At 41.9% G+C, this 25,306-nt stretch overlaps 1 protein-coding gene and 1 long non-coding RNA gene across 2 annotated transcripts in view; one reads left to right on the top strand and one right to left on the bottom strand.

The window, feature by feature from the left end:
* The window catches only part of GRIN2B (glutamate ionotropic receptor NMDA type subunit 2B), a 942,931-nt gene that overhangs the window by 281,479 nt on the left and 636,146 nt on the right, over positions 1–25,306 (bottom strand). Inside the window, exon 5 of the mRNA XM_089687695.1 lies at positions 398–512. Coding sequence (XP_089543821.1) covers positions 398–512 — 115 coding nt within the window. The remainder of the gene's footprint in view (positions 1–397; positions 513–25,306) is intronic.
* LOC149454172 (uncharacterized) lies at positions 17,621–18,764 on the top strand. Its single transcript, XR_016314357.1, has 4 exons — positions 17,621–18,052; positions 18,157–18,264; positions 18,358–18,536; positions 18,619–18,764. It is a non-coding gene; the product is annotated as an uncharacterized LOC149454172 (long non-coding RNA).

Below are 25,306 nucleotides of genomic sequence, written 5' to 3'. Positions count from 1 at the left end.
ATCAGGAAGGAATTTTTTCCCCTGCAGGAGCAAATTGGATCATGCTTTGCTGGGGTTTTTTTTGCCTTCCTCTGGATCAGCTGTGGGTATGGGATTATAACTTTTTTTTTTTATGGTTGAACTGGATGGACTTTTGTCTTTTTTCAGCCAGACTAACTATGTAACTATGTAAACATCCCTTAACAGGGCACAGACAGCAATAAAAACTGACAGGTGTTCTAATCCCTCTCCACTCTGGCCAAAACAAAAAAGAAAGCTTTGCCTTTAGTTATACTTTAACTATAACAGACCATACTATACACCCCATATGAAATGTCATATCTGTACTTTCATAAATCATTTTTTGGCATAAAACAACAGAATAGTTGCACTTTTCAAACTCAAATACAGGACTTACCTTTTCCCACTTCCTTTCCTGGTTGAGTAAAATAACGACCAGTTTCGGATGCATCTGGTATCCGTCTTCGCTAAATGAGAGGTTCCGACCCTCAAATGTTACATTCATCAAGTACCTGAAAGAAAAAGGTTTAAAAATATTAAACACAATTAATTCTGAAACTATTCAATAAAAGAATTGTTATGCAAGCTTGGCCTGGATTTTAGTCATTAGTCTTTTGTTTTTAGTTGAGCACTGTGCATGATACTTTTTTATTTGCACTAACATTTTGTTCCCATTTATTTTATTTTACCTTGATAATACAGCTTTAATGAATGCAGCAGGGAGTGGAAATAGTCAGCCTTTTGGATGAGTGCCTGTGACAGGTCCAGCCACGATCTTATTAACCCCTTCAGAACCAGAAGATCACAGTTTTGGTTATGCAGGGGATAGAGGAATAAACATTTCAATGAACAGAGCAATCACCAACACAACAAACACTTCTCATTCAATGTACTGTAAGTCCCATCCTAATGTTGTGCTAATTTAAAAAAAATTTAAGTTAAAGTGAAAGTTCTGCTTTAAGTCCTCCTTCCCCCTCTACCATGTTTGGCATATCATTTTTTTTGGGGGAGTGGGTACTTAGTTTTGACAGGTACCCACTCCCACTTCCACTTGGATTCTGTAGGCGACCCGAGTAAAAGTTCTCCTACCCCCTCCCTCCCGGCAGTCTTCTGAAACATGTCACAGGTCCCAGACGACTGCGGGACCATTCACAGAGTGCATCAGAGCTCGCAGTGGGCAGCCGGTTGTGAAACCGAATGCAGCAAAGCTGTCTGCCCACAGTTAGGATACCAGCACTGGAATTCTGAAGGCTAGTAAAGACCTAACCCAGATGAGGATGCCGCTGGATCCCTGGACAGGTAAGTGTCCTTTTATTAAAAGTCACCAGCTACAGGATTTGTAGGTGCTCACTTTGAATTTTCTTTTTCAAGACTGAACAACTGCTTAAAGTTTTGAACAAATATTTGCTTTTGCTTACAATTGCTGTATTTTCACTTACTGGTTGAGTGAGGCACTGGTGATGTGACCAGAACCTCATAGATGCATCCTGGGAGGGCAACATCAGCAGTATTTATTTCAGGTACTTATATAGCGCCATCAATTTATGCAGCGCTTCACATATATATTGTACATTCACATCAGTCCCTAACCCTCAAGGGGCGTACAATCTAAGGTCCCTAACTCACATGCATACATACTAGGGCCAATTTAGACAGGATCCAATTAACCTACCAGCATGTCTTTGGAGTGTGGGAGGAAACCCACGCAGGCACATGGAGAACATGCAAACTCCAGGCAGGTGGTGCTGTGGCTGGGATTTGAACCTACGACCCAAGTCCTGCCAGGCGGGAGTGCTAACCGTTTAGCCACTGTGCTGCCCATACCTTCCCTTCAAATGATGTGCACTGTCACATGTTCTAGGAAGCAGACCCAAAGCTGCAAGAAGTAAAGGGAAATTAATTAATCTACTCTTAGTGAAAATGACCGCCGTGAGAAGCACAGGGAAGAAAAAAAAGTATGCATATAATAAAAAGATGGCAATTAACTATAAGTTTGTAGACTACCATTTTAAACATTTCTAAAGGTGCCTTTGTTGTTTTTCCCTTTTAGGCCAATCCTTGGTATTGTTTCCTAAAATGTCAGTCATCCTAACTTAATTATATGAAAATGTGTGTACTTGCCAACTTGTACTTGTGTATTTAATTATATTCTGTACCTTTTCATCTATCCACTGTACTATGATCATTTGGGTTTGTTTAACATGTGTAATCATCTTTCTAATCACATGACTTGTTTTTTTTTTGTTAAAAAGAAGAGCTGTCTTCAAAAAATAAAAAAAGGTAAATCTATTGTCCTTCTGCATTGCCACAAAATTTCTTTGTGCTGAATAAACAGCCAAAAAATCATATCCAACATTTCCAAGAGTATCAGTTGCCTGGAACCCCACGCTCACTGCAATGCACAGTAGGTGCATAGAGGTCAGTAAATGGAACCAGAGTGCAGCAGGGGATCAGGCTTTGGACACCAAGAAGTGTGCCAGATACTTAACATTCTTTGCAAGCTTTTGTCTACAACACAACAGAGTTCGGAGGCACAGACAGGTAAATATTAATCGCTTTCTTTGCAGGGACCATCTATTTCCACTTTTTTAAATAGTTGTTTTAAGGTGATTGGTTGTTTGCTAGAAAAACAGGCTAGCCATAATCACTTCTTAAAATCACTTAGGTTGTATAGAAAATACTTTCTAAGCTGTCATTGTTTAGTGATTCATTTCATCAGTGCAACTGACAACACTGAGGTGTAATTTCATACTTTCAAGTATTGATTTTCAGCATCTGTGCTCTCTGAAAACACAGATAAGTTGCATCCAGTTGTAAAACGGCTCCCTTGTGGCTGATTTCATTAGTTCCAGTTGTATGTATGAGCGCAGTGGGAAAACCTCCTTACCAGAAATAAATGCTATGTGGTATGATATGCTGTTTAGGTAGTTGGACTGTGGGAGTGCCCACGCACTATACAGCAGGTCAGCACCATTCTGAGTACCAACTAGCAATGTCCTTTTTTTATTGCCATAATTTGTTTCACATTCATGATGTTTGTACAAACATAAATGGAATATGTATATAAATGTATTAACATTAAAGAGACAAAAAAAACAGGTAACCTGTCAGTGTCGTACCCAAAGACTTCCAGGCACATACTGCACAATGTTATTCCACCCATTTGGGATATTTTTCTTGTTTATTTTAGGTGAGCAAATATTTTTAGCCATTAAAGTGGTACTGGATCCAAAAACAAACATTTTATATATTGCAGCTCACTAATCCTGAAATGTAATGGCTTTATTGTAAAAGAATTTCCAGATACACGGCACCACTCCAAGCCTCCTGATAGACACCGACCATTCAGTTGCTGGCTTCTTGTAGCTCGCCTCTGCTCCAACAAGAAATATTGAAAGATAAAAGTCATACTCCATTGTAATTTCATCTTGGTGCTTTATTTCATACTCCATAAAAAGGCTGCATGCATGTTTTCTTCACCCAAATAACAGCACTGTGGTGGAGACATGTATGCAGCCTTTTTATTGATTATGAAATAAAGCACCAAGATGAATTTACAATGCGACTCTTAGCTTTCCATATTCCATGATGCCTTTATTATTTTTCTTCTTTCTCTTTATTTTCACCCGATAATCACACATGCCTGCGTGTCTCAGCTCTGGAGGTAGGAGCAACAGAGACACTTTTGGACAACAGCATTGTCAGTCTGGGGAGAGAGTAGTGTTAGATGCACTAGATTGCAACAGACAACAGAGGGCGCACCAGCCTAGTGCATTATCCAAAAAGTTTTTAATATAAATTTGATAAAAGCTACTCACAAGTATAGAAGTTAAAAGCGCTCATTAAAGCTAGGTTCGCATATGTGCGGGTGGTGCCTCTGCAGATCCGCACACAAATCTGTGCAGCCGCACCACCCACACAGATGAATGCTGACCAGCGGGCGGGTGCCATTAATTCTAATGGCATGCCGCCCGCACTGGAAATTGCAACCGTACTGGGAACCGAGGTTACCGTGCGGGCTGCGTTTTCAGAAGTGCAGGGACTTCTTCCCTGCGTGTCCTGGGGGATGAGAGTCCATTAAAATGAATGGGCTCTTGTGCCCGCGCAAAACGTGAACCAGGGGTAAGCCACACATCCATGGCTAAGTGTTTCAAGATTAGATATATAGACCTATAATAATGGATAATCTAATAAAAATCTCAACAATATATTATTTGCCCATAATATATTATTTGCTATGCTATTATTATAATATGTCTACTTTATGGGCAAATAATATTATTGTTGAGATTTTTATTAGAGTTTCCATTATTATATAAGGAAGGGATTACATATATTCATCTTTTTCATTTTTTACAAATTTTGCGATGGTTTGACTCCTCCCATTCATAGGGAGGTGCTTCTGGTTCTCATGATGTGGGCAAGAAAGAGTGTATTTATTTGGCTGAAATATCACTTGTTGTTTGGCTCTGAGAAAGAAGGATATTCCATCGAAACGCGTCAGCCTGCAGGGACCCCCTATGCTTTGGAGCCTGTCTAATCTTGAAACACTTAGCTACAGATGTGTGGTTGGATGAGCACTTTTAGCTTATATGCTTGTGAGAAATGTTTTAAATCAAATTTATATTAAAAACTTGGATAATACACTACGACCTCTATTGTCTGTTGTTTTCTTTTAGTGGCTACAGGACATCCCCAGTCCTAGGCTGCAAGGCTTTATGAGATTATCCGCATGTGAAGTGGAATACTCTTTATACCTACTGGGCCACTGCACTTATGCATCAGAGATTATACTTCTTGTTGGCTTTTTACTGAAGACTGACCTGATAACAAATAAAAGCAAAACTCACGCTAACATTTTTTAAAGTAATTTTAAAGTGATTGTAAACTCTGATTTTTTTTTTCATTACAATAACAAACATGTCATACTTACCTGCTCTGTGCAATAGTTTTGAACAGAGCACCCTTGATCCTCCTCTTCTCGAATCCCTTGCTGGCACTCCTGGCTCCTCCCCCCAGCAGAGTGCCTCCATAGCAAGCCGTTTGATATGGGGGCACCCATGCGTGCTTGCTTCATGTCTTGTCCATTGGCACTCAAAGAGCGGCTCAACCTTTGTCCCCACTTCCTCCTTATTGCCTGTGATTGACAGCAGTGCGAGCCAATGGCAATGAGGAGAGAGAGAGATCATAGAGAGCCTCTGCTCCTGTGCACACTGCTGGATAGGGATCAGGCTCAGGTAAGTATAAGGAGGCTTGGAGGGGAGCTGCATGCAAAAGGTTTAGTACATTAACACAGAGAATGCCATAAGGTAAAAAAAAAAAAAACCTTCTGCCTTTAGAACAACTTTAAGCAGTTATAGCTACTTTTTTTTCCTTTTGGGAAATGTTTTACACAAATAAATAAAGGCTGATCATTGTAAGCACCCTGTCACTGTTAAATGGTTTGTCTCAATCCTCTAATTGCCACTTTCACTGGACAGCTTGGTCTGAACGTGAAAAAAAACGTGAAAAAAATAACAGACTGTCAGCCCAAATATTAGTCATTTTTTTTTGGTTCAACAAGGGGGTTGAAAAGAAAAAAAATTACCTAATTCCCCCCTAAACTATTGTATTCTAAGTGCAGGGAAACTTCCTCACTGTCAGAATGCACTGATCAGCACCATCGGTTATAGTTGGCGGCACTGATTGTGCAGAGATTTTCCAACATGCTGGCTGTACAGAAGTTGATCTTGGATCAACTGCTGTACATCTGGCCTGCTCATATATAGATTAAACATTTCCTAGTCCTTGCTGAGCCATTTCTATCCATATATAGGCAGCTTTAATGGCTGGATCACCAGGTGAAAATAAGGGGAAAAGCCTGAAAAAAGAACAAGAATTTTTAAGCTGCAATATATAAAATTTTTGTTTTTAAGTGTAATACCTTAGGCCCCGTTCACACTTGAGCATTTTGTAGCTTGTAGCTCGAAGCTCAAAAACGCTCAACAAGCAAAATTTTAGCCTATATTATCTGATCTCCTCCCCTAGTGACTTCCATTGCCTAAAACAAAAAGCCTGAAGCTTGAATACACAATATGTTAAATGCCTATAATATGCCTGTTTACACTTTGCTCAGGTGTGAATGCAGCCTTAATGTAGTGTTTACTTTAACCTCTTCCCAGGTGGCCCTTGGACACAGCACATCACTGATCAGAGTAAGGAGCCAATGACAGCAGCTCTTTACCACATGATCGGCTGTGTCCAATCAGAGCCAATCACATCATTTCAACAAACAGCAGTAATTCACTGTTACTGGCTTCTTCTCTCACACACAGATCTTTTGTGAGGAGGAAAACACAGGAACAGTGGGTTACTGCTTTAACCCCTTCAGTACTGTGCCGATTGCCTGATCAACCCTGTAATAAAAGAGTACCTGTTACATCAGCAGCCATCAGTGCAGCCATTCAGTGTACCTGTCACAAAACACCTATAAGTGCAGCCTGTCAGTGTACCTGTCACAAAACACCCATCAGTGCAGCCTGTCTGTTTGCATGTTACAGCTTCAGCAATCAGTGCAGCCCTAATTAGTGTACCTGTCACAGCAGCCCATCAGTGCAGCCTATCAGTGTACCTTTCACTGCAGCCATCAGTGCAGCCTATCATGTGCCTAGAAGGCCTGCAGGCGCTCCTTGGATGTTGGGCGATATTGGGCCTCTCTATGTGGCTAGACTTTGAAAAAGTCTCACACGTGTTATCACCATACTCAGGAGGAGTAGCAGAATGTATTTTGGGGTGTAATTCTTGGTATGTCCATGCTCTGTGTTAGAAGTATCTTATAAAGTTATCAAAAAATTTTCATTTTCTTTCCACATTTTCCAAAAACTTGTGGAAAAAAATGACATGTTCAAAATACTCAATATGCCTCATAGAATATACGTTGGGGGTGTTTGTTTCCAAAATTTTGTGGGTATTTCTGCTGTCCTGGTGCTCCAGGGCCTTCAAAAGTGTGATGGGTAGTCAGGAAATTAGAAGTGTAATTTACTGTATGTCCCTAGAACGATGCTCCTAGGATGTTGGGCTTCTCTATGTGGCTAGGCTGTGAAAAAGTCTCACACATGTGGTATCTCCACATGGAGGAAGAGTAGCAGAATGAATTTTGGGGTGTCATTGCAAGTATGCTGATGCCGTGTGTGAGAAATAATTTGTTAAAATGACAATTTTGTGGAAAAAAAAACCACATTGTTTAATTTCTTTGTTTTCTAAAGAATTGTGAGAAAACATTTCAACTTCAAAAAACTCTCCATGCCTCTTACTAAATATCTTGGACTGTCTACTTTCCAAAAAGGGATCATTTGGTGGGTATTTGTACTGTCCTGGCATTTTAGAGCCTCAAGAAATGAGATAAGTCATCAGTACACCAGGATTGATCAATTTTCAATGATATGTACCAATGCTTGTAGACTAACTTTTACACAGATTAAATAATATACTCTGATTTGGGTTTTTTTTAGCAAAGCTATGTAGCAGTATAGCAGTATACATTTTGCCCTAAATTTATGAAAAAAAAAACCCCACTTATTTGAAAAAATTTATAATTATACTCTCTCTCACCCCTCTCCCCCCTCCCCCCCCCTCTCCCCCTCTCTACGCCCTCTCTCTCTTCACCCCTCTCTCTCCCCCCTCTTCCTTCTCTCCCCCATCTCTCTCCCCCCTCTCCCTCTTTCTTCCTCCTCTCTCCCCCCCTCCCCTCCCTGTCTCCCCCCCCTCTCTCTCCCTCCTCTCTCTTTCTTCTCCCTTCTCTCTCTCTCCTCTCTCCCTCCTCTTCCTCCCTTCCCCCCTCTCTCTCAGATCATATGGGACTGCACACAACACTGTATGATACATACACACACACCCACCCCTCCTCCAAGGGCTACTGATCTCCAGGCAGCAGGAAGGGGGGGAGGTGTGTGCAGTGTCATACAATCTATCAGTGCATGGATGACAGGGGGGAGATCCCACAGAGCACAACACAGCTCACCTCCTCCGGGCTCTTTCATCTCCACCTCTTCTCTCCCCGCTGCAGGCTGTCCCCTGCTCCTGGCTCATCAGCTGCTGGAGGGAGAGATACACAAGCATCGCTCTGCAACTGCTCTCCCCCACATCGATCCTCTTGCTGTCCGGGCCACTAGAAGAGTACCAGTGCGACTCCTCTGATGGCGGCCCTGCATGTCTCTGTCTGCCGCTGCTCAACAGGTACCTTCTTCCGGGGGGTGGTGCCGCTCCCGTAAAAATTGCTGCCCTAGGCAAATGCATTGTTTGCCGCGCGGTAGATATGCCCCTGGGTGATTTGTGCAGGAACCGCACCACATTTCTGTACAAATCACATGTGAATTCTGTGAAGTGCGACTGGAGCCATACATTTTGTATGGCTCCAATTGCACCGCATTTGCACCAAAAAGGTACAGGACCCTTTTTTTTGGTCCGCATTAGAATCGGATCGCATGAGTATTCACACCCATGCGATCCGATTCTGCACATCACACCGCATTTTGCGGACTGATTTCGGGGTGTTGTTAACTTAACTTACACACCTGCAGTGGTTCGCATGAATGGAGTGCGTTTCTGATGCGGTGCGGAATTCGCACAGAAAACGCTGCAAATTCCTCACCGCATCAGTGTGAACCCAGAATCAGCCTCCTTGCATAACTATTAAAGATGAACTCCTGGCAAACAGCTAAATACACAGATGAAATACATATATGGGAGTTGTTAAACCTGCCATAGGCTGTGTATTTCTGTTCATCCACTTCTAACATTTACACAGCTCCTTCGCACAGTACAGCCCTGTCTAGCAAGAGGCCCGTGTTTTTTATTTCTCTTGCAGCCAACACTTAAAGTATTCCTCCCCATCCCCAGCCTGTAACTGGACAATGAAGGAGAAGCAGAAAACCGATTAGCTTTTCTCTAACTCTGTTCTCTCCTCCTATCAGCATGCCTCTTTCCAGAACATAACTGATTGCCTCCCTGCACTGCTACTTCCCTTCTCTGTCTGACCACTGCTGTACAGGAACTATAGCAAGTCTTATTCAGGTATTTGTGCTGCTTTTATTTAGAAAAACACATCAATGGCATAACATTAGGGGTTGCAGAAGTTGCATTTGTGACCTGGTCCCTGCTCCAGGGAGCCCTAGGGACTGCCTGTCAACTCCTGTTATATTATTTTATGTACTTATATAGTGCCATCAATTTACGCAGCACTTTACATATATATTGTACATTCACATAAATTTCTAATCCTCAAGGAGCATACAATCTAAGATCCCTAACTTACATTCATACATATAGTAGGGCCAATTTAGACAGGATCCAATCAACCTACTAGCATGTCTTTGGAGTGTGGGAGGAAACCAGAGTGCCTGGAGGAAGCCCACACAGACACATGCAAACTCCAGGCAGGTGGTGCTGTGGTTGGGATTTGAACTGCCAGGTGGAAGTGCTAACCATTTAGCTACTGTGCTCCCATTCTTTAAAGCAGAAGCAGATTTCTCCTATACTGTATATCATCAGGTCACAAGCTCAGTGTGTTTGTCCACACCAGATCACATAGTACTTTTGTTGCAGTGCATTTTAAACAGTAGTGCATGCAATTTCTGCCTGTTAAAAATGAATGCGCTGGGATCGCACTGCACAATTTTGCTGTTTTTTTTTTCAGTTTTTAAATTCTTCTTGTTGCTAGGCAGATTTCAAATGCAAAATGCATAAAAAACGCAGCAAAAACACAATACATGCTTTTCTGCAGCGCTTTCATTGAAGTCTATAGAATCAAAAACGCAACTTTTTGCATTCAAAAAAGTCCCTAATCCTTTACAAAAAATGCACTGGGTGAAAACGCACAGGTGTGAACATGTCCAATAGGAAATCATGTTAAATGGACTGCACTGCGTTTCTGAAAAACGCTATAGAAAAACGCTTAGGTGTGAACCTAGGGTGAATGAAGATGAAAAAGGGGGAAAGTGAAAATGAGAAAGAGAAGGGGAGAGAGAGAAATGGAAAGAGAAAAAGAGAAAGATGAAAAGAGAGAATGAGATAAAAGTAAAGTTTGAGAATTTAAGAGATAGAGACAGCAAAAGAGAAGGATGAGAGAGAGAGACAGAGTCAGCAAAAGAGAAGGACGAGAGAGAGAGACAGCAAAAGAGAAGGACGAGAGAGAGAGAGAGACCGAGACAGCAAAAGAGAACGATGAGAGAGAGAGACCGAGACAGCAAAAGAGAAGGACGAGAGAGAGACAGCAAAAGAGGACGAGAGAGAGAAACAGCGACAGCAAAAGAGAACGACGAGACAGAGACAGCAAAATAGAAGGACGAGAGAGAGAGACAGAGACAGCAAAAGAGAAGGACGAGAGAGAGAGACAGAGACAGCAAAAGAGAAGGACGAGAGAGAGAGACAGAGACAGCAAAAGAGAAGGACGAGAGAGAGAGACAGAGACAGCAAAAGAGAAGGATGAGAGAAAGACAGAGACAGCAAAAGAGAAGGATGACAGAAAGACAGAGACAGCAAAAGAGAAGGACGAGAGAAAGACAGAGACAGCAAAAGAGAAGGACGAGAGAGAGAGACAGAGACGGCAAAAGAGAAGGACGAGAGAGAGAGACAGAGACAGCAAAAGAGAAGGACGAGAGAGAGAGACAGAGACAGCAAAAGAGAAGGATGAGAGAAAGACAGAGACAGCAAAAGAGAAGGATGACAGAAAGACAGAGACAGCAAAAGAGAAGGATGAGAGAAAGACAGAGACAGCAAAAGAGAAGGACTAGAGAGAGAGACGGAGACAGCAAAAGAGAAGGACGAGAGAGAGAGAGACAGCAAAAGAGAAGGACGAGAGAGAGAGACAGCAAAAGAGAAGGATGAGAGAGAGACAGCAAAAGAGAAGGATGAGAGAGAGACAGCAAAAGAGAAGGACGAGAGAGAGAGAGACAGACAGCAAAAGAGAAGGACGAGAGAGAGAGACCGAGACAGCAAAAGAGAAGGACGAGAGAGAGAGAGAGACAGAGACAGCAAAAGAGAAGGACGAGAGAGAGACAAAGACAGCAAAAGAGAAGGACGAGAGAGACAGAGACAGCAAAAGAGAAGGACGAGAGAGAGAGAGACAGAGACAGCAATAGAGGACGAGAGAGAGAGAGAGACAGAGACAGCAAAAGAGAAGGACGAGAGACAGAGACAGCAAAAGAGAAGGACGAGAGAGAGACAGAGACAGCAAAAGAGAAGGACGAGAGAGAGACAGAGACAGCAAAAGAGAAGGACGAGAGAGACAGACAGGCATCAGAGAAGGACGAGAGAGACAGAGACAGCAAAAGAGAAGGATGAGAGAGAGAGACAGAGGCAGCAAAAGAGAAGGATGAGAGACAGAGACAGCAAAAGAGAAGGACGAGAGAGAGACAGAGACAGCAGAAGAGAAGGACGAGAGAGAGACAGAGACAGCAGAAGAGAAGGACGAGAGAGAGAGAGACAGCAAAAGAGAAGGATGAGAGAGAGAGAGACAGCAAAAGAGAAGGACGAGAGAGAGACAAAGACAGCAAAAGAAAAGGACGAGAGAGAGAGACAGCAAAAGAGAAGGGTGAGAGAGAGAGACAGCAAAAGAGAAGGACGAGAGAGAGAGACAGAGGCAGCAAAAGAGAAGGACGAGAGAGAGAGACAGAGACAGCAAAAGAGAAGGACGAGAGAGAGACAGAGGCGGCAAAAGAGAAGGACGAGAGAGAGAGAGACAGAGACAAAAAAAGAGACGGACAAGAGAGAGAGATTTATGATTTCACTGGGGGGATGGAAATAAAAGGTCGTAATAAATTCTTGCAAACATTTTTGCATTCTACACTGGAGTCTGCTTAGAAGTATTAAAAATAGTTGGAGAGGTATATCTAAATGTGGACAGCTTCTTCAAAATCTTTTGAAGTGCCCTCTCAATATGTAAATATAGATCTGAAATAACTTTGAGTATGTTGGCACACGGTGGAAGCGGCAGGTTGTAGTGGGGGGCCCCAAGGTCAACTTTTACATCAGGACCCACAAGCTTCAAGTTGTGTCTCTGAAAGGCAGCCTCCATTACTTACTTACATTACAGAAGTAAGTACAGGTTTCCAATGACCTGTAGCTAATCTCTGCCAACCTAAAAAAAAAGCATTCTGAATTATGTTCTTGTGGAGGAAGATACCCAACCATGGCATAATATCTTAAGTCAGAATGTAACTCTTGGCTCTCTCTAGTGTTGCATGTGGCAGCCTTGCACTAGGTATCCACCAGTGAAGTAAACCGAACACTTTACAAGCAATACACTTTTTTATTTAGGCCCCTTTCACCACAACATGTTATGTGCAGGTTTCCTACATTCAAAACAAGCTGCATTCTTGATCTGCAGCAGGTGGCAATGTCACTTTAATGACACCCCAAATTCAGGTCACAAATGCAGTGCGTTTGCTTGCACTGGGTGACATCGTACAGAAATACAGTGCAGTGCATTTCTGAAAGCAGCGCATGCATTACTTTCAGTGGGGTCTGTATGACTGAGCCCATTCAATATAAATGGGCTGAAATTAGATCACACCAAACCACATGTGTGATTTTTGTGCGATTCCTAGTGTGAAAGAGCCATAGACCTAGGTTCACACATATGCGGGTGTGACACAGCATGTAAATCGCATACATTCCTGCACCCGCATGCAGGTGCACACAAAATGCAGTACTGCAAGGAAACTGCATGGGGGTGCAATTTCCAAGTACAGAAATTGCATGATGCAAAAACACTATGCGTTTTCTGTGCTGCTGCATTTTAAAAAAAGGTGCAAAGACCTTTTTCTTTCAGAAAGCGCAGGCACAGAAGCCCATTCAGATGAATGGAATGCCGTGCCCCCACGACCACAGCACGTGCAGTCGCATATATGTGAACCAGGCCTTAGAACATATTATTTCAAACATACTGCACAATAAACAACATCAGAATGAGGATACAAATATTGCATAAAGCTGAAGGGAGTGCTCAAAGGTCCCTTCTGTGGTATTGCACTGAAAAGTTACAATATAGAAACGCATTTATTATCGTAAACTATGTCATTTTTGGGTAAAATGCATTCAGTAAGAATGTGTTTGTTTTTTATTATTTTCAGCATGACCCATTATTATTATATTTAAATGTGTTTCAATTATTAGGAAATTTTATGTGTGACTCAGCAAGCTGCACCATTAATGTGCACTACAAAATGTTCCATAAACATTGCGTGTGGAAGAATGATAACATGGAACATAAGAATGATAAGCTCTTATTCTTTTGCTTAGCTAAGCATACCATTTTTCTGGATGATAAGGCTGGTTTGGAGCATCACAGTCTAAAACTCCCAGAGTACTGAAGTCCTAAATGTTTAATGAAAAGCCTTTTGCATTTCACACATTTTAAGGTTACATACCATATATATGTACACACACACATACACTATATTGCTATAATGACAAATGTATAAAGTGTATAAAATCAAGCATCTAGGCATGCAGACTGCTTCTACAAACATTTGTGAAAGAATGGGTCGCTCTCAGGAGCTCAGTGAATTCAGGTGTGGTACCATAATAGGTTGCCACCTGTGCAATAAGTCCATCCGTGAAATGTCCTTGCTACTAAATATTCCACGGCAGCTGCATCCAAGCCTTACATCACCAAGTGTAGTGCAAAGTGTCGGATTCAGTGGTGTAAAGCATGCCACCACTAGACTCTAGAGCTGTGGAGACATGTTCTCTGGAGTAACAAATCATGTTTCTTTGTCTGGCAATCTGATGGACGTGTCTGGGTTTGGCGGTTGCCAGGAGAACGATTCTTGCCTCACTGCATTGTGCTAAGTGTAAAGTTTGGTGGGGTGGGGGGGTTATGGTTTGGGGTTGTTTTTCAGGGGTTGGGCTTGGCCCTTTAGTTCCATTTAAGGGAACTCTTAAGGTGTCAGCATTCCAAGACATTTTGGAGAATTTTATGCTTCAAACTTTGTGGTAACAGTTTGGGGATGGCTCCTTCCTGTCCCAACATGACTGTTGGCTGTCCATGACCAGTGCACAAAGCAAGGTCCATAAAGACATGGATGAGCGAGTTTGGGGTGGAGGAACTTGACTGGCCTGCACAGAGTCCTGACCTCAACCCAATAGAACATCTATAGAATGAATTAGAGCGGAGACTGCGAGCCAGGCCTTCTCGTCTGACATCAGTGCCTGACCTCACAAATGCGCTTCTGGAAGAATGGTCAAACATTTCCATAGACACACTCCTAAACCTTGTAGACAGCTTTCCCAGAAGAGTTGAAGTTGTTATAGCTGCAAAGGGTGGGCCCTGATGATCGGTGCCGATCCTCGCTCTGACAACTGCCGGTTCTCGGCAGTACTTTCCTCACGATCTGACAGCGTGAGGAAAGTGCAGCCAAGAACCGGCACTTGCATTTCCCTCTGATCAGCGTGTCATTGGACACCGCTGATCACGTGGTAAAAAGCCGCTGTGATTGGCCTTTTACCACATCACGTGATCAGCTGTGTCCGTAGGACACAGCGATCACGCAGATCGCCAGGTGCGCGCCCCCTGGGGCGCGCAGGAGAGCGCGTTCTGGGAGGACGTCATATGACGTCCACTCAGAACTGGCCGGCCGCAGTGCAGCCGTCATTCGGCTATCTGCGGTCGGCAACAAGTTAAATAATACCTGGAAAGCTTTGGCATAAAAAGGTTTTTCAGTACCCCTGAACCATCCTAGGACAGTCTGCTTCACTTTGTCATCATTGTGTTCACCGTTTCTACAGAAAGATTTGTCTCTTGTGCAATTTCACAACAGGTTAAATGCAGGTCGATTATCCAGCATTTCTACCACATGCTAACTGTTCACAGGAATGACTGCTGTGGGCTAGGAACCACCATGACTGGGATTGTCGCTGATGGACGTATGGCCATCTTTGAAATGTTTACACCATTCAAATGTCTTACTGCAGCTGAGCGTTTCATTACCGTACTATGTTTGAAGTCTTCTGTAGATATCCACGGGTTTTACACCTTCGTTCACAAGAAACTTCAGTAATAGAACACACTTACTACTGCATGCTAGCATCCCTTTTATACCTGTAAAAGTAAAAGTCCTGGTTTGACTTGAACTTGAGTCAGAAAGTGCAGCCTGGGTATGAGCAAATGTTCACTTCCCTCCACCTCCCACAATTATTATTATACAGGATTTATATAGTGCCAACAGTTTGCGCAGCGCTTTACAAAGTAAAGGTAGACAATGAAGGTTGGACAGTTACAATACAATTTGGTACAAGAGGAAACAGAGGGCCCTGCTCATTAGAGTTTACAATCTAGGAGGAAGGGAAATCCAGTGCTTAGTGTCTGCACAAAATATTACTAGGCCTGAGCACTGCCATAAAGAGGCAGGGGTTGGTCTGGGCTATATTAACATACTAACTATTTAAACAGTCAGCATTTGCATAAGATCTTTAATAGTAATGAGTGATATCATGAGATTCTGGTAAAACCTTGCAATTTCAGGGAAAAGCATTGGAGTAAATAGGAAAGGGGAAATTAAGGCATTATTTTTGGCATTAAATAGATCAGGAGGGTTACAGACAGGGGCGTATCTACCGTGAGACAAACAAGGCGTTTGCTTAAGGCAGCAATTTTTAGGGGGGCGGCACCACAGCAGCGGGGAACAGAGCCATGCAGGGCCGCCATCAGAGGAGTACCTTCAGTGCTCTTTCAGTGGCCCGGAGAACAGGTGGATTGATGTGGGGGAGGGCAGCTGCAGAGCGATGCTCCTGTACCTCTCCCTCCAGCAGCTGAAGAGCCAGGACCAGGGGACAGCCTGCAGCAGGGAGAGAAGAAAGCCCGGAGGAGGTGAGCTGTGCTGTGTTCTGTGGGATCTTCCTGCCTCCCTCCCTGCACTGACAGATCGTATGGTGCTGCAGACACCTCCCCCCCCCTCCTTCCTGCTGCCCGGAGATCAGCAGCCCTTGGTGCAGGTGTGTGTGTGCAGTCCCACACGATCTGAGAAACGAAGAGAGGGAAGAGAGAGGGGGAAGAAAGAGGGAAAAGAGAGAGGGAGAAGGAAGAGGGAGAAGGAAAGAGATAGAGGAAAGAGAGAGAGGGACAAGGGAGAGGGGGATGAGAGAGAGAGAGAGAAGGAGAGGGAGAGAAGGAAAGAGAGAGAAGGAGAGGGGGGAGAGAGAGAGGAGGAGAGAGGGGAGAGGGGAGGAGAGAGGGGAGAGGGGGGGAGGGGGGAGAATAGAGAGAGAGGGTAAAGAGAGAGGGGGGAAGAGAGAGGGGGGGGAGAGGGAATAGAGAGAGGGGGGGAGAGGGGAAGAGGGAGAGAGGGGGGGAGAGTGGAAGAGGGAGAGAGGGAGGGAGGAGAGAGGGGGAAGAGATAGAGAGGGGGGAGACAGAGAGGGAAGAGAGGGGAGAGAGAGAGGGAAGAGAGAGGGAAGAGAGAGAGAGGGGAGAGAGAGAGAGGGGGGGGGAGAAGAGAAAGAAAGATAATCATATATACACACACACACTTATTGACTCTCTCGCTCTCTCATTGGGGGGGGGGGGGGGCGAAAAATTTTTGTGTTGCCTAGGGCAGCAGAAAATCTGAAAACACCACTGGTTACAGAAAATGTTTTTAAAGAATATTTTACCCCAACATTTCATATTCTTGACGTGTTTCTGTCATGCCATATACGTTTGTTAAAAAGTATGCTGCTCTCTTTGCATTTCTTCCTTTGTGTGAAATAACATGTGTTCCTGCCAATCCTCCTGTTTTCTTTAGCAAACTGACCATGCTAGGCATGAAAGCTCATCCATCCCAGTACAGTCAGTTTTCTTGCTGTGCTGAGAGAACAGCCTACCTGTCCTCTAATGACCAAACTTGTGTTAACACTCCCCCCCCCCCTCACAAACACACACAACCATTCACTGGGAAGATCACTGTACTTCTGTTTTGCTACCCCCACCTCTCCAAGCTGAGAACAGAGGTTTTATGCTCACTTATTAAAAAAAGAGGGTATTTATAAATAAATATACAGTATATACCCCCACACACAACTGTTTTGCCTTTCATTTGTATTTTAAATTGAATTGATTGTTTTGCAAGGTGAAGGCTCACATATACTTTAACTACCCTGGACCTTTTCTTGTGCCAAAAAGTTGGCCTTTCGTAAGATTAATTTTTTACATATATATTTACAGGAAAAAAGCACACAGTGAAAAAAAAATTACAATAATTCAAAAAAGGAAAACAAATACAAAGAACACAAACTAAAATAAACTATACTAACTTGAAAGACACATTTTAAAGCAAATGTCGTTTTTGGTCTTTTGTATAAAAACCCATACCTGGTGGCTTCACACTGCCCTGTTGTGCTTTTGTAAAGCACAGCTAATCTGTGGTTTTTGTGCAGGTTAGCTGTACTTTTGCACAGACTTTCTGAACTTCCTGAAACTGCTCTAAAACCACGGGACATCATAGAAGTCTATGGGAAAGCTCTGCTTAGCTGCGCTTTGCCCAAATGCAGAGAGACCACACCAGGGCAGTGTGAAGCCATCCTAAAGTAAAGTGAATATATTTACCTTTCTGGTAGCCTGTGTGTTCAAAAGTTTCTGCTCCTTAGCCGTTAAATACAAATGTCCCTGTGCTGACAAGATCAGTGCTGACACCAGATTGGGTGATTTTGTGGTAGAGACAAGCATGTGCAAAAAAGAGTGAGAAAAACAAGGAAATGTGACCCCCTTTGGGACTTTAATGCAGCTGATATAACATCACACATAAATTCGTAAGAATTCTTTTTTGTATATACTTTATTGTACAAAAATATTATTAAAAAATATTACCATTACAACTTAAAATCATATTGGTAGCTCCAGTAACCGTTCCAAAAAGATAGTCCCTTGAAGGGTATACAATGTTCCCAAACCCAGCACGTTTCAATCATTTCAATTCAAGATTCAATTCAATTTTTTTTGTATGTATTTTTACAACAGTAAGTGGATTTATTGAGGGAGGCATTTATGGACAGCTGCCTAGGGGCTTGGATAACATCTCCCCTATTCCCTTAGATAATGGTATGTATTCACTAAAATACTGCCCAATTTTTATACACATATATAAATCTCTCTCTTTGGTTATAATTAAATCTATATAGCTCTGTTTTTTGTATTTATTATAGATGAGGTAACTGGGGATATTTTCCAGTCAGTTGGAGTTTGTGCAACCCATTTTTGTTTAAAGAGGAATATTTGGGTTCTCGTTCCCTGTTGGTTCCACCCTATATATGGTCAGTATTCCGTGTATTGATAGGTGTAAAATTGTTTGCGTTTAGGATGTTCTGTTTCTAATATCTATGTTTTCTTTTATAATGACTTTATAGAAAGATTTAGAAGGGTTGTATGTTTTCCTCCTCTGCTGCCATTATTATGAGATGTCCATGTGATCACTCAAGTCCACCTGACTGCTCACACCATCAAATATCAGAACATACAATTCCACTTTGAACGCCAGAGTTTTTAGGACCGCTCTGATACACATCAACTGTCCAATTGCTGCTCTGTAAGTATGAAAATGGAGATTGTATGACTGTTATTGATGGCATGACAATGATTTGCCTTTAACTTTAAATGTGTTCATTTAGAGATTCCCCTGGATTTCATCTCCCCTGAAGAAGATCTTGGAATGAAATTATTAAAATGCGTTGGGGCTTTTTGGGAACATTGTATTGCTGTAACCCTTCAATGGACTATATTTTTTGAACAGTTATCAGTTACCAGTATGATTTTAAGTTGTAATGGATTTTTAAATAATATTTTTGTACAATAAAGTATATACAAAAAAAATTTCTTATGAATATATGTGTCATGTTATGTTAGCTGCATTAAGTGTTACTAAACCCACAACAGTAAAATCAGTCTGTTTATGCAGTAAAGCATGCTTGTTATACTCACTGTGGAACCTAAGGGGTTAATCCTTTGCATTGTGTAAAAAGCCTGTTTGATCCTGTCTTCTCTGATCCTCCCCTTCTTACACTGTCCCCAATCCATCTGCTGATATTACAGAGCTCTTGGAGTCACTCTGCACATGCTCAGTTTAGTGTATATGGCTGGAGAGTTTTTTTTATTTTTATTTGGGAGGGTGCATGTGATCAGCACAGGTCCAATCAGCACTGCCCAGACAGAGGGTCAGGATTTATACAGCCTCATAGGACAGTCAGAGCAGAATGAAAACTCCTCTTACAAACCTTAACCAGTGCTCAGCCAGACACTGATAGAAGTCAAAAGAATGCTATATACTGCTGATGAGAAAAGGTATTTAGCAGTTTATATTTACTAAAACAATTTCATTTCCATGTTCTGTGTACTGTGGGAGACCGGGTATATAGAATATATGGTCCTGGGTTTAGGAACACTTTAAAGTTCCAAAGAGGGTCATATTTTCTTGTATTTATATTGAGATGAGCAGCCAGATACTCGATTTCTGTTTGTAAAAGAGTGAGAAATAACCCCTAAAGCAAGAATAGACAGACAGCTAGCTAGTCAGAAAAAAAAAGCATCTGGAGGCTGCATTTCTACCAAAAAGACAATATGCAATACAGAGACATGCTGCCTAAACATTTGCAGATACCACTGTAGTGAACGAGAGAGAGAGAGAGCGCACACACCAAGGCTAATTACATTGGCCCTGACAGAGGGCCATTTCTTGTTGGGTCTAGTATACAACAGAGCAGGAAAGACAGTAACATCAGGCACAAATACAAGAAGGAAGAGTCAGCGTTCCAACAATTCACAAAATACAGGTCCAGGAGCACCCCCTGGTAATTCAGCATCAGTGATCCAACCACATGTCTAGGGAACAGCTGTAAATCCTACACAATGCCTGGAGCACTACAAATCCCATCAACTCCAGTATTAAAATAGCAGTCTGCAGCAGCCACAGGTCCCAAAGTCACAACAGTCCTAGCATTCAAGTAACAGCATACAACAGATATAGAACTACAGATCCCAGTGCTCAAGTAGCGGCATATAGCAGGTATAGCACTACAAATCTCAGCAATCCTAGTATCCATATAGCAGCATATAGCAGTTATGGAACTTTAGGTCCAGCAAAGTATTTACAGTGACCACAGATGCTAGGCAGTCCACCCAGGATGAATGCAGATGCTGTCCTCAGTGCAGTTGCCAGATTAGCCCAAGTGCTGTCCTCTGTGCTGCTTTTCTTCTAAATAAACAGACAGAGCTTTGCCTCAGAGCAGGCTCTCATCTGTCACTCACCATGATGGTCTCCTTCTAAAGAGACCCTGCAGCAGTGAGAGTTTTTGTGTTGGTCTCTGGAACAAACTCTTTTTTTTATCATAAAAGGGGCTCAGACATCAGGCTTGGGCCAAATAGCCAGTGTCAGGGTGTCTGGCTGTATACTAAATACAGGTTGATAGAAGAAACCCCTAAAGACCCTGATGTGGGCACAGAAATTCATTCTTAGCTCACTGATTTACACACTAATACTGATCTACATTTCAAGATTATTTTACGTTTTAATAATTGTTCTAGTTATGAAAGTTAAAAAAATAAAAAGTAACTGAGAATTGTAGAAATATATAAACTAAGTTTGTTCAATGCATGGATTGTTATAACTTATAAGTCAACAAAGTGTGCAATTTGAACAGGGGTGCCCACATTTTTGTATGTTATATTTGTTACATATCGAGATGCACATTTACACATTTAGTTTGAAAATGCTAGACTTTATACCTCTTTTCATCCTAATAGGAACTTTCTCAGCTTCCATCCTGGTGTTTTGCATTACCACATGCAGAATAAAGCCTAACTGCAGTTAAAATCAAGAACAGAAAAATCAGTACATGGGACATAAGTAGGGTGTGTCCTTTGTGCTCATTCTTCTGCTTTTAGTTGAAAACTTCATCTCATCAATCCACCCCCACCGCTGTAATCCTCCAGTGTGGCGCAGGTTGGCATCCCAACTGGCTTCAACTACCATCTCTATGCCGACGACATGCAAATCTATCTCTCTACCCCTCACCTCACCCCTTCAGTCTCCACCCATATCACAAGCCTACTGAGCGACATATCGGATTGGATGTCACTTCACTTTCTCAAACTAAATCTTTCCAAAACTGAGCTCCTAGTTTTCCTCCCAGCCCGCGCCCCCCCCCCCCCCCCTGACTTCTCCATCAAGACCAACAACACCACCGTCAGTCCCACCCCTCAAGCCAGAGTACTAGGTGTCATCCTTGACTCCAATCTGTCCTTCCAGCCCCAATCGCTGACAAACTCATTTAGACTTCACCTCCGCAACATCTCCAAAATACGTCCGTTCCTAATGCCTGGAAACCACTAAGTAACTCATTCACTCCCTTATTATTTCACGCCTTGACTACTGTTACTCCCTCCTCATCGGCTTACCTCACTGCAGGCTATCCCCGCTTCAGTCTATCTTGAATACTGCGGCCAGACTCATCCACCTTACATACCGCTCCGTATCCGCCACCCCCCTCTGCCAATCCCTCCACTGGCTTCCGAGTGCCCAACGGATAAAATTCAAAATGCTAACATTGACGTATAAAGCTGTTCATAATACTGGCACAAACTATATCACTGATCTGGTAACCAAATACCACCCAAAATGTACTCTCTGCTTCTCACAAGACCTCCTACTCTCTAGTTCCCTGGTCTCCTCCTCCCATGCCCATCTCCAGGGCTTCCCCCATCCTCTGGAACTCCCTACCCCAATCCATCAGACTATCACCTACTCTCCTCACCTTTAGACGCACCCTGAAAACCTATCTCTTTAGGGAAGCCTACCCCGCCCTCAGCTAATTACTGAACTCCTCCACTCTTCCTACCACTCCATCCCCCACAGCTATTTCCTCCTGTACCACTATCCCCTCCCTCCTAGATTGTAAGCTCCAAGGAGCAGGGCCCTCGTATCCCTCGTGTATTGAATCGTATTGTTACTGTACTGTCTCGTGTACTGTCTCCCATTATAATGTACAGCGCTGAGCAAACTATTGGCGCTATATAAATCCTGCATAATAATTATAACTGTGGGCAACCATTTGTGACAAGTTGCGGCTTCACAGCCGGGTGCCCACTGTGCTTTGTGAATGGTCCCACAGTTCTGGGACCTGTGATGTGTCCCAGAAGACTGCAGGGGGGACTCCTGCTCTGATCGCCTAGACAAAACCAGGTATCTGCTCCCTCCCCCAAGGCCTTAAAGGGGAATTTGCCCTTTTAGTTGGAGCTCAGCTTTAAATTATAAACAGTTCCAGGTCTGACATGCTTACCACCCCTCATAATTTCACATAAAGGACTTATAAGGTTGTCAGTATACATACAAAATATATAAAGTATTCATGTAGCCAAAATATATTTTGAGATAAAGCCTGAAAAATAACAGTTTTAACAGAACAAGGAAGCTGACAAAGACAGACAACTGTCTTTTTACTGTGTTGTTCCAAAGACATGGGAAATAGTGTGCATTACATTGTAGCTGGTTTACAAGCATTTTGGAAAATTCATTCAATGCACCCCCCCTCCTCCTTTGCAAAGGCATGTCTCTCCATACTTTGACAGTGTGATGTTGAATTTCATATATGTTCCTCCCAACCATGGCAAAAAAATCAGCCTTTTCATTACATATATCATACCTCATTTTGCTTGAGAACTTCCTTTGTGAGAAGAGTGCGCCAAATGGCCAATGGATCTTCTCATAATCTGCCAGTCAATAGGTTTGTAAGATTGACATAAGTCAGTACTTGTGAATAATCTGTTGCTAACCTCTTGATGTTATCACAAATACTGTTGGAAATGTACATTCTACAGTTTGCAATGGTGCAAGGAAGGCTTCGTTGATGGGTCCCTCCTCAGCTTACAGAACACCTATGGTGATATCTGACTGTGAATCAGAATTTTGTGAATAACTTTTTTGTAGTTATCTGCAGTTCCAGTACCACCTTTACTTCTCCTGAAAAGGATATGCAGATAGCAACTTTCTGAGAGCCAATGACTGCAAACCTGTACACATGCCCATACCAATTTTGCAAAGTCCAATCCTGCTAATGGTTTTCTCAGGTCATGAGTACTACATCGTGGGATAGAAGTAGGGGGCATGCACTTACACCACCTTTAGAAGGGAAATTGGAGAACCTATACTTACGAGCAAAAAGGCATGCCATGATTGCTTATGCTATTAGTCACCAGATGCAAGTCTTATTTTACTCCACTAGATATTACCACTGATTTATTTTAATTCTACCATTGCATTTGAATCTATATCAGAGGCCAATTTAACTTTTATAAAAATATATATTTACCAGTTCTAATTATGTATCATTTATGAATTGATCTATTGTAGACTGATTGTATTTACTGATAATACCATGCAAGGAGCAAAGACTGTGACAGCCTTTCAGATACGTCAGTAGGCAATGCTTAATTCAATCCTTATCATTCTTATTTTTACATTTTCTCCAAGTGTAAATATGTATTCATAAAACAATATTTATATGTGCATAAATAAGCATACAAACACATGAAATACTATTTTAAATGGTTCTATTTTACTGGTTTTTGTTCATACAATAGATGCGTGTAAGATCTAAAGTTATAAAAGGACAAATATAAAAAGTAAAACTTATCAAATATTTACATTTTTGTATGTACAAGTTAAATACCATATCTTATATCATTTGAATATGTTAAATGACTTAGGAGTATATAACAGTAAATGATAGAGAAGGTGCATACACTCAGACACATGTTTGTACATTATAACCATTGGTGTTACTAAATAAAGCTGAGCTCTGCTCATACCTTACATGGTTAACAATTTAGAGTGTAATTTCAAAAGCATAGAGGATAACGTTGCCATGGAAACATCTACCCACAGAGGGCGAGATGCAGACTGTAGGAAGAAGAGAAAAGTGAACAAGGTGCCGGAATATTACCCATGGATGTCACAGTCCAGTGATCAAACCAAGATTTCTATGGTTCAGAATATTTCATAAGATACCTGCACAGTTGGCAATGTCTGACAAAGCTTTGCTACATGGATGAATTTCTGCAATATATTTTAGTATAGGACATATGTATGTACTATATAGTAATATATGCTACCGTACTGTGAATTACTAATGTGATACAAACACCTGTTCTAGACAGATCACTGGTTCCTGGTTTAGCACTTCTGCTCTTTCGGTCAGCTCCATGCTCACGGTACAGAAGAAATAAATATGGATTCACTGTCCAATGACAAGGCTGTAGACAGAACAATGACATAGGAAACGGAACTACTTAGGTAAGGAAATCAATGGCTTAAAGTGACATTAACCACTTGCCATCCTTAGGATTTACCTCCCTTAATGACCAGGCCTCTTTTTGCTATTCGTTGCTGCACTATTTAAACTGATAATTGCGCGGTCATGCAAAGCTGCACCCAAACAAAATTTACGTCCTTTTTTCACAATAGAGCTTTCTTTCGGTGGCATTTGATCACCTGTGTGCTTTTAATTTTTCGCACTATAAACAAAAAAAGACCTACAATTTTGAAGAAAAACAATATTTTTTACTTTCGGCTATAAAAATTATATAGTAAACTTAGGCCAAAATGTATTCAGCTACATGTTTTTGGTTAAAAAAATCCCAATAAGTGTATATTGATTGCGTTGTGTGAATGTTATAGCGTCTACAAACTATGGTATAAATACTGCAATTTCTGCCATTTGTTTGCTATACAGTGCTGCACTAGTTTAACTGACAACTGCGTGGTAATGCAATACGGTACATAAATTAAATGTACGTTCTTTTTTTCACACAAATAGAGCTTTCTTTCAGTGGTAGTACCTGTGCACTTTTCATTTTTGGAGCTATAAATAAAAAATGTTTTGAAAAAAAAACAATATTTTCTCATTTCTGTCATAAAAATAATTCTACTGAGTATGGGGATACCACGTGTGAAGGCGCGTAACTTCCTCATTTCACTTCCTTACTACCTATCACAGTTTTGGAGGCTCTGAAATGCCAGGATAGCACCAAACCACCCCAAATTACCCCTTTTTGGAAAGTAGACACCCCAAGGAATTTAAAAAGAGGTATGGTGAGTATTTTGCAGATCTCATTTTTTCTCACAAGGTTTTGAAATATAAAAAAAGAAAAGAAAAATAAGTTTTTGTTTACTTTCTTCATTTTCCAAAAACTTGTGACAACAAACGAGATCTGCAAAATATTCACCATGCTTCTCCTCAAATTCCTTTGGTTGCCTACTTTCCAAAAAGGGGTCATTTGGGGGGGTTTGGTTTAAAGTTGCTGTTT

Source organism: Staurois parvus, unplaced genomic scaffold (assembly GCF_062004578.1).
Source record: "Staurois parvus isolate SC_StPar_1 unplaced genomic scaffold, SC_StPar_1.0 ptg000436l, whole genome shotgun sequence".
NCBI classification, from domain to species: Eukaryota; Metazoa; Chordata; class Amphibia; order Anura; family Ranidae; genus Staurois; species Staurois parvus.
The sequence above is the reverse complement of the archived record's forward strand: the minus strand, read 5'-3'. Positions and strand labels throughout refer to the sequence as shown.